The sequence below is a fragment of the Panulirus ornatus genome, chromosome 2, assembly GCF_036320965.1.
Source record: "Panulirus ornatus isolate Po-2019 chromosome 2, ASM3632096v1, whole genome shotgun sequence".
NCBI classification, from domain to species: Eukaryota; Metazoa; Arthropoda; class Malacostraca; order Decapoda; family Palinuridae; genus Panulirus; species Panulirus ornatus.
The window spans coordinates 22,638,943-22,648,942 of record NC_092225.1 but is presented as its reverse complement, the minus strand read 5'-3'; the positions used below and the strand labels follow the sequence as shown (position 1 = coordinate 22,648,942).

The following is a 10,000-nucleotide window of genomic DNA, read 5'->3' as shown; positions in this document are numbered from 1 at the left end:
ATTCAAACGACTGAAGTGGACATTATCATTAAATCCGCATATATATTTGTTTATTATGCCATAGAAATTAAGACATGATTTCAAATCGGGAAATTTTGAAAGACATTATTTCCTCATAAAGAAGATCTATCACGATATCGTTCAATAAACAAAGAAGAAATAAATGAATTATAATTTTGAGTTTCTAAAAATGTTGTTATTTTGTGATTCGCTTTTAACGGATAATTAATATCATACACGCCCTGCACACAACCACTATGAATAAAACAAATCTAAATACAGCTTCAATGTAGAAAGGTTAAATTACCTTTTTTTTATACATTTGTAAATTACTTTAAAAGGGCGTTGAGGATAACTTAATATCATTAAGACCCAAGGTAATAATAGGGTAATTAATGACATATATTCAAACCATTATCATCACGGTACGGTAATTGGCTTCTCTGTCGCTCCTATTCCTTCCTACAAGTGATATGGAAAGCTGTGTAGGTATGTATATTTGCGTGTGTGGACGGTATGTATATACATGTGTATGGGGGCGGGTTGGGCCATTTCTTTCGTCTGTTTCCTTGCGCTACCTCGCAAACGCGGGAGACAGCGACAAAGCACAAAAAAAAAAAAGTGATTTTTTTTGTCTGAACTGCCAATCACATTCACCAAGTTACTCACTGCCTCAATTCAACCTTCCGTTCAAACAAGCGTTCAAAACTCTCCACTCAGACTTCCTCATTCACGACTTGGCAACACCACTCGCTCGCTCAAACCCATCCGGCCGGCCACACTATAATGTGAGATATCTTACTATGTTGAGAGAGAGAGAGAGAGAGAGAGAGAGAGAGAGAGAGAGAGAGAGAGAGAGAGAGAGTCTAGCACGTACAGAGAGAGAGAGAGAGAGAGAGAGAGAGAGAGAGAGAGAGAGAGAGAGAGAGAGAGAGAGAGAGAGAGTCTAGCACGTACAGAGAGAGAGAGAGAGAGAGAGAGAGAGAGAGAGAGAGAGAGAGAGAGAGAGAGAGAGAGAGAGAGAGAGAGAGAGAGAGAGAGAGAGAGAGAGAGAGAGAGAGAGAGAGAGAGAGAGAGAGAGAGAGAGAGAGAGTCTACCACGTACACGCTGCCGATAAAAGGTGAAAAAAAAAAAAAAAGAGAGGCTTGAAAATCGGCTGAACAGGAAATGCCCGATAAGGACTTAAGATCCCATTGGCTCTGCCCGTCTGGATATCGGGCACCACAACAACAACAACAGCAACAACAACAACAACAACATTATTATACCGCTTCTGTCAAAGCTGGAAATAGCGTGAGAAAATGTGTCCTAAAATATCAGTGCTTGAGGGGGAACTTAAATATTTTATAAGACTGCGGATGACACGACGACAAACTAAGACATAATATTTTGGATATTTGTAAGACAATATATATATATATATATATATATATATATATATATATATATATATATATATATATATATATATATATATATATATATATATTTTTTTTTTTTTTTTTTTTTTGCTTTATCGCTGTCTCCCGCGTTTGCGAGGTAGCGCAAGGAAACAGACGAAAGAAATGGCCCAACCCACCCCCATACACATGTATATACATACGTCCACACACGCATATATATATATATATATATATATATATATATATATATATATATATATATGGGAGCGGGGGGCTGGAAATCCTCCCCTCTCGTTTTTAATATATAATATATATATATATATATATACATATATATATATATATATATATATATATATATATATATATATTCTTTTTTTTAGTTCGACTTTCTGACAACCTGAAGAAATTCGTAGTATATAATAACCAGAATTGATTATTCACGAATATATATACGAAATTACGTTTTTTTTTCTCTATTATGTTGTTACATCACAACACATTAAGAAATAAGAACGAATCGAGTTTATACTTACATAATTATATATCAATTCATAGTACGATGACGTACACTGGAAAAACTTGGCTAGTTAATTGGGTTATTACAACCATCAACTGCCAGGGTGATTAAAGTCGTCAACGTCAAGCTATAACCACCAATTGAATGATCTTAATTACCTTCTTCAAGTGTTCCAGGTAATGCCAAGACCGTATATTAACAGTACTAGGCCGTATATCAACAGTACTAATTTATATAAGGTCCTTGTCCATTAAGAAACGATCGAATGAGGCGAACAGATCAATGAACGAGATATAACTGAGCAAAATAATCTACTGAAGTTATTCCCAGGATGCTGGAGTACGATGCGAGTTAATATAAGGTTCATTGGACTATTAACAGACAGAATTACATTAGTTTCCCCTTCATACTTTACTATCACTCTCTCTCTCTCTCTCTCAATTACGTTTCTCCTCCTCACACCATTTTTACTATCGCTCATCTCAGTTGCCAGATCTCTCTCTCTCTCTCTCTCTCTCTCTCTTATGGTTATTACTATCAGTTCCACAGCTACCAATCACAGTCGTGGCGCCTGAGCCAGGTACCCATTTTATCGACCAACCCTTAGGTTGGCGGATGAACAGCTGGGTTGACTGTGGACCGACTGCCGCGACCAGGATGCGAACCTAAGGCTCACGTCCCAGCCAGCGCCACGGTCGCAAACGTTTGATATCCAGACACTTTACGGCGAGAGGGGAGGGGGGTGGGGAACTCCACACTACCCCTTGGGGGGAGGGTCGAACAACGACCTCGTTCGTACTGAACGACTAAAGGGCACGGCGCGCCGACGACACCGACGTCAACACCACCATAATCGCCCGGGAATTGGGACGTGGCGAGCGTGAGGGTGAAACGAGAAGTCTGATCGGCGATTACCGTGAACACACACAGCCTCGCTGGTCTCGCCACAACGTCATACCCGACATGAAACGTTTTCCCGACATGAAACGTTTCCCCGATATGAAACGTTTTCTCGACATGAAACGTTTTCTCGACATGAAACGTTTTCCCGACATTAAACGTTTCCATATTGACGTGAAGCCATTTTTGAATAAATCAGATCATGACTTTATCTAATTCATCAATATGTAAATTCTCTATTTCCATATCAAGTTTTATGTAACCTTTGCTATGACAGGTTTAAGAATTAAGCTTACGTATAGATATTCATTTCTTAATCATAAATTCTCAGTATGACTTACCTTACTGCAATATTTATCTTTACTACGTAATATTATGAGATAAATTTATTGTTGTTTCGTTACTGGTTCTTTTGGGCTTGTCAAATGCTATAGTCATTAAGGATGTCAAAGACCAAACTACATACGTCATCATTCTAACATTAATAATAATAATAATAATAATAATAATGATAATAATGATAACGATAATAATAATCAATAATAATAATAATAATAATAATAATAATAATAATAATAATAATTACGAATCATTCTTCGTGTTCGGAATTTTTCGAATTCCATATACAATATCAGTGAAAATATAATCTTTGAATATATATTTCTTAAACTGATGATAATAGACATCACCATACTGAATGAACATCATCTCACACTCGACGGAAGAAAAAATTCTTTTATATTGCGTAGATAAGAACATAATATATATATATATATATATATATATATATATATATATATATATATATATATATATATATATATATATATATATCCCCTCGAACCAGAATACCTCACTTCTCTATATCATTAACCTTCCCAAGGCATCATCTGGTTAATGGGTTATTCTTTCTAAATCTAATGTTTCTAATTTCAATGGGTTCTCTCTACAAAGTATGGACACATAACACATTAACACAGTTTCTATGTAAGAACAATCATTAGTATTTTCAATGTTAGAGCCAAGCCATGCAATGCAACACAGTCAGAGGAAAAAAAAGTGAAATTCTTTGATTCATCAAAATATTGAAAGAAAAACGCAAAGAACTACAGAAAAATATGAAGAGGAATAGTGAATAAAGATAGTAATATTATGGATATTTTCTCCTTTTTTTCTGGCTTGTGAAAGGAGGTAGCCTTAGTTCCGTAAGAACATATCTATTTTTTTTTTTTAGCATAATTCTTATAACTTTCAACCTAACCTAACGTAACCAAAACAAAACTGACCATCCTAATCTAACTAACCTAACCAAATGATAGTAACCTAACCAAGCATAACTGACCATTATAATCTAACCTAACCTAACCAAATGGTAGTACCTAACCTAACCTAACCAAATGGTAGTACCTAACCTAACCTAACCAAATGGTAGTACCTAACCTAACCTAACCAAATGGTAGTACCTAACCTAACCTAACCTAACCAAATGGTCGTTCCTAACCTAACCTAACCAAAACATAACTGACCATCATAATCTAACTAACCTGACCAAATGGTAGTACCTAACCTAACCTAACCAAATGGTAGTACCTAACCTAACCTAACCAAATGGTAGTACCTAACCTAACCTAACCAAATGGTAGTACCTAACCTAACCAAATGGTCGTACCTAACCTAACCTAACCAAAACATAACTGACCATCATAATCTAACTAACCTAACCAAATGGTAGTACCTAACCTAACCTAACCAAATGGTAGTACCTAACCTAACCTAACCAAATGGTAGTACCTAACCTAACCTAACCAAATGGTAGTACCTAACCTAACCAAATGGTCGTACCTAACCTAACCTAACCAAAACATAACTGACCATCATAATCTAACTAACCTAACCAAATGGTAGTACCTAACCTAACCTAACCAAATGGTCGTACCTAACCTAACCTAACCAAAACATAACTGACCATCATAATCTAACTAACCTAACCAAATGGTAGTACCTAACCTAACCTAACCAAATGGTCGTAACTAACCTAACCTAACCAAAACATAACTGAACATCATAATCTAACTAACCTAACCAAATGGTAGTACCTAACCTAACCTAACCTAACCAAATGGTCGTACCTAACCTAACCTAACCAAAACATAACTGACCATCATAATCTAACCAACCTAACCAAATGGTAGTACCTAACCTAAGATAACTACTAACTCTAAAAATCACCTCAATCAACTATCTACGTAGTCTACATGCAAGACAATCATCTACGTAGTTTACGTAACAAAGTAATTACTTAAAATCACATGACGACCTCCTTCCACGATATCAGAAGTTAAAAAAAATATATAAAGGAAGAAGAAAAAGAGAGGAACCTTCACTTGAGTCAAGATGGGAGAGAGAGAGAGAGAGAGAGAGAGAGAGAGAGAGAGAGAGAGAGGGGGGATAGAGATAGATAGATAGATAGATAGATAGAGAGAGAGAGAGAGAGAGAGAGAGAGGAGAGAGATAGATAGAGAGAGAGAGAGAGAGAGAGAGAGAGAGAGAGAGAGAGAGAGAGAGAGAGAGAGAGAGAGAGAGAGAGAGAGAGAGGGATAGAGATAGATAGATAGATAGATAGATAGATAGATAGAGAGAGAGAGAGAGAGAGGGATAGAGATAGATAGATAGATAGATAGATAGATAGAGAGAGAGAGAGAGAGAGAGAGAGAGAGAGAGAGAGAGAGAGAGAGAGAGAGAGAGAGAGAGAGGGATAGAGATAGATAGATAGATAGATAGATAGAGAGAGAGAGAGAGAGAGAGAGAGAGAGAGAGAGAGAGAGACTTACTCTCGGGCATGAAGGAGGCCTTGGTGGCTGCGGCCTCCATGATGAGCCTGGCCACGACCAGGAGGTGGGCCACCAGCAGGTGGATGAAGGGCCCGGTGGGCCCGCCGTGGAGCCAGGCGCCCCGGACCAGGCCCCCGGCGGCGCCCGGGAGCGGGGGCGGGTCCCGGGAGCAGGTGCCGTCTTGCACGCCCAGCCTGTACCCGTCGTTGGCGTAGTTCCCGATCTTGAAGATGGTCGCGCCGAAGAAGAAGAAGAGCAGGACAGCTGCTGCGCCAACCAGCCCTGCAGGAACGGAGAGACATGATGGTCACTACGAAGATTATGGTCACCATTACCTCATGGTATGATGATTATTATGATCATATTGATCACTATGAAGATTATGGTCACCATTACTTCCTGGTATGATGATTATTATGATGATATTGATCATTACTAGGGTTATATTCACGATTACTTCCTGGTATGATGATTATTATGATCATATTGATCATTACTAAGATTATGGTCACCATTACTTCCTGGTATAGTGAGTATTATGATGATATTGATCATTACGAAGATTATGGTCACCATTACTTCCTGGTATGATGATTATTATGATCATATTGATCATTATGAAGATTATGGTCACCATTACCTCATGGTATAGTGAGTATTAGGATTATATTGATCATTACGAAGATTATGGTCACCATTACTTCCTGGTATGATGATTATTATGATGATATTGATCATTATGAAGATTATGGTCACCATTACCTCATGGTATAGTGAGTATTAGGATTATATTGATCATTACGAAGATTATGGTCACCATTACTTCCTGGTATGATGATTATTATGATGATATTGATCATTACTAGGGTTACATTCACGATTACTTCCTGGTATGATGATTATTATGATCATACTGATCATTACTAAGATTATGGTCACCATTACTTCCTGGTATAGTGAGTATTATGATGATATTGATCACTATGAAGATTATGGTCACCATTACTTCCTGGTATAGTGAGTATTATGATGATATTGATCACTATGAAGATTATGGTCACCATTACTTCCTGGTATAGTGAGTATTATGATGATATTGATCACTATGAAGATTATGGTCACCATTACTTCCTGGTATGATGATTATTATGATGATATTGATCATTATGAAGATTATGGTCACCATTACTTCCTGGTATGATGATTATTATGATGATATTGATCACTATGAAGATTATGGTCACCATTACTTCCTGGTATGATGATTATTATGATGATATTGATCATTATGAAGATTATGGTCACCATTACTTCCTGGTATGATGATTATTATGATGATATTGATCATTACCAAGATTATGGTCACCATTACTTCCTGGTATGATGATTATTATGATGATATTGATCATTACTAAGATTATGGTCACCATTACTTCCTGGTATGATGATTATTATGATTATATTGATCATTACGAAGATTATGGTCACCATTACTTCCTGGTATGATGATTATTATGATCATATTGATCATTATGAAGATTATGGTCACCATTACTTGCTGGTATGATGATTATTATGATGATATTGATCATTATGAAGATTATGGTCACCATTACCTCATGGTATAGTGAGTATTAGGATTATATTGATCATTACGAAGATTATGGTCACCATTACTTCCTGGTATGATGATTATTATGATCATATTGATCATTATGAAGATTATGGTCACCATTACTTGCTGGTATGATGATCATTATGATCATATTGATCATTACTAGGGTTATATTCACGATTACTTCCTGGTATGATGATTATTATGATCATATTGATCATTACTAGGGTTATATTCACGATTACTTCCTGGTATGATGATTATTATGATCATATTGATCATTACGAAGATTATGGTCACCATTACCTCATGGTATAGTGAGTATTAGGATTATATTGATCATTACGAAGATTATGGTCACCATTACTTCCTGGTATGATGATTATTATGATCATATTGATCATTATGAAAATTATGGTCACCATTACTTGCTGGTATGATGATTATTATGATGATATTGATCATTACGAAGATTATGGTCACCATTACTTCCTGGTATGATGATTATAATGATCATATTGATCATTACTAGGGTTACATTCACGATTACTTCCTGGTATGATGATTATTATGATCATATTGATCATTACTAGGGTTATATTCACGATTACTTCCTGGTATGATGATTATTATGATCATATTGATCACTACTAGGTTATACTCACGATTACTTCCTGGTATGATGATTATTAGGATTATATTGATGATCATTAATAGGGTTTTAGTCACGATTACTTCCTGGTATGATGAGTATTAGGATTATATTATCGATTACTTTTGGGCATGATAATCATTAGGAATATGTTCTCTCTATTACTTCCTGGTATGATAATTATTAGGATCATACTACTTATTACTCCTTGGATCTATTACTTATACTTATTGCCTTTTCTACACCACTTCCACTTCACGGACTCATGCTGAAGTTTTGTAAGTGCCAGATTATAAGTGTTTCTTCCCTTGCCCTCGTCTCTATCACCTCCTGGAACTACAGCTAAAGCTATGCCACACCTTGATCACGACCTCCTCAATCCATGACTCTCGTCTCTATCAAAGTAGGAGGAGTTTGTATTATGTCTGTGCCCTCGCACTGTGCCCCACGTCTCTACCACGACCAGGAAGTGTGGCGTGACTATGTCAACCTCATCTGTGTTACATCCCACGTCTCTACCACGGCCAGGGAGTGTGGCGTGACTATGTCAAACCTCATCTGTGTCACACCCCACGTCTCTACTACGACCAGGAAGTGTGGCGTGACTATGTCAAACCTCATCTGTGTCACACACCACGTCTCTACCACGGCCAGGGAGTGTGGCGTGACTATGTCAAACCTCATCTATGTCACATCCCACGTCTCTACCATGGCCAGGGAGTGTAGCGTGACTATGTCAAACCTCATCTGTGTCACACACCACGTCTCTACCACGGCCAGGGAGTGTGGCGTGACTATGTCAACCTCATCTGTGTCACGCACCACCCCACTACCACGGCCAGGGAGTGTGGCGTGACTATGTCAACCTCATCTGTGTCACACCCCACGTCTCTACCACGACCAGGAAGTGTGGCGTGACTATGTCAAACCTCATCTGTGTCACATCCCACGTCTCTACCACGGCCAGGGAGTGTGGCGTGACTATGTCAAACCTCATCTGTGTCACATCCCACGTCTCTACCACGACCAGGGAGTGTGGCGTGACTATGTCAAACCTCATCTGTGTCACATCCCACGTCTCTACCACGGCCAGGGAGTGTGGCGTGACTATGTCAAACCTCATCTGTGTCACATCCCACGTCTCTACCACGACCAGGGAGTGTGGCGTGACTATGTCAAACCTCATCTGTGTCACATCCCACGTCTCTACCACGGCCAGGGAGTGTGGCGTGACTATGTCAAACCTCATCTATGTCACACCCAGGCAGGATATGTGACCGACTGTGATGTGTCACAGTCTCTTATACAATAGCCAGTCACTGTCACACACGCTGTACCTCGTCTTTGTCACATCCTTCAAATTTCTAGTATATTCTTTCTACGTTACTGTTGTCTTAGTCATATGGTATTATGCCCCTAAGGTTACATTTAATGTTACCTTAGTCACATGGTAACATGCCCCTAAGGTTACTTTTAATGTTACCTTAGTCACATGGTAACATGCCCCTAAAGTTACCTTTAATGTTACCTTAGTCACATGGTAACATGCCCCTAAGGTTACTTTTAATGTTACCTTAGTCACATGGTAACATGCCCCTAAGGTTACTTTTAATGTTACCTTAGTCACATGGTAACACGCCCCTAAAGTTACCTTATTCACATGGTAACATGCCCCTAAGGTTACCTTTAATGTTACCTTAGTCACATGGTAACACGCCCCTAAAGTTACCTTAGTCACATGGTAACATGCCCCTAAAGTTACCTTTCATGTTACCTTAATCACATGGTAACATGCCCCTAAGGTTACTTTTAATGTTACCTTAGTCACATGGTAACACGCCCCTAAAGTTACCTTAGTCATATGGTAACACGCCCCTAAAGTTACCTTAGTCACATGGTAACATGCCCCTAAAGTTACTTTTAATGTTACCTTAGTCACATGGTAACATGTCCCTAAACTTACCTTTAATCTGACACTACTCATACATTAAGGTAATTATCACGCATCCTAATAGGATTATTAGTTTCCCCCATGGCCTAATTAAGTGTTAATCAGATACATAACCTAATCTCTGCTA

At 38.1% G+C, this 10,000-nt stretch overlaps 1 protein-coding gene across 5 annotated transcripts in view; it reads right to left on the bottom strand.

The window, feature by feature from the left end:
- Positions 1–10,000, bottom strand: part of LOC139754161 (uncharacterized) — a 448,889-nt gene that overhangs the window by 103,431 nt on the left and 335,458 nt on the right. For all 5 annotated transcript variants that reach the window (XR_011713842.1, XM_071671339.1, XM_071671349.1 and 2 more), the window contains one exon: positions 5,656–5,937. Coding sequence is in view for 4 of the 5 variants with exons in the window: in XM_071671339.1 (XP_071527440.1) it covers positions 5,656–5,937 (282 nt within the window). In the remaining variant the exon portion in view is untranslated. The remainder of the gene's footprint in view (positions 1–5,655; positions 5,938–10,000) is intronic.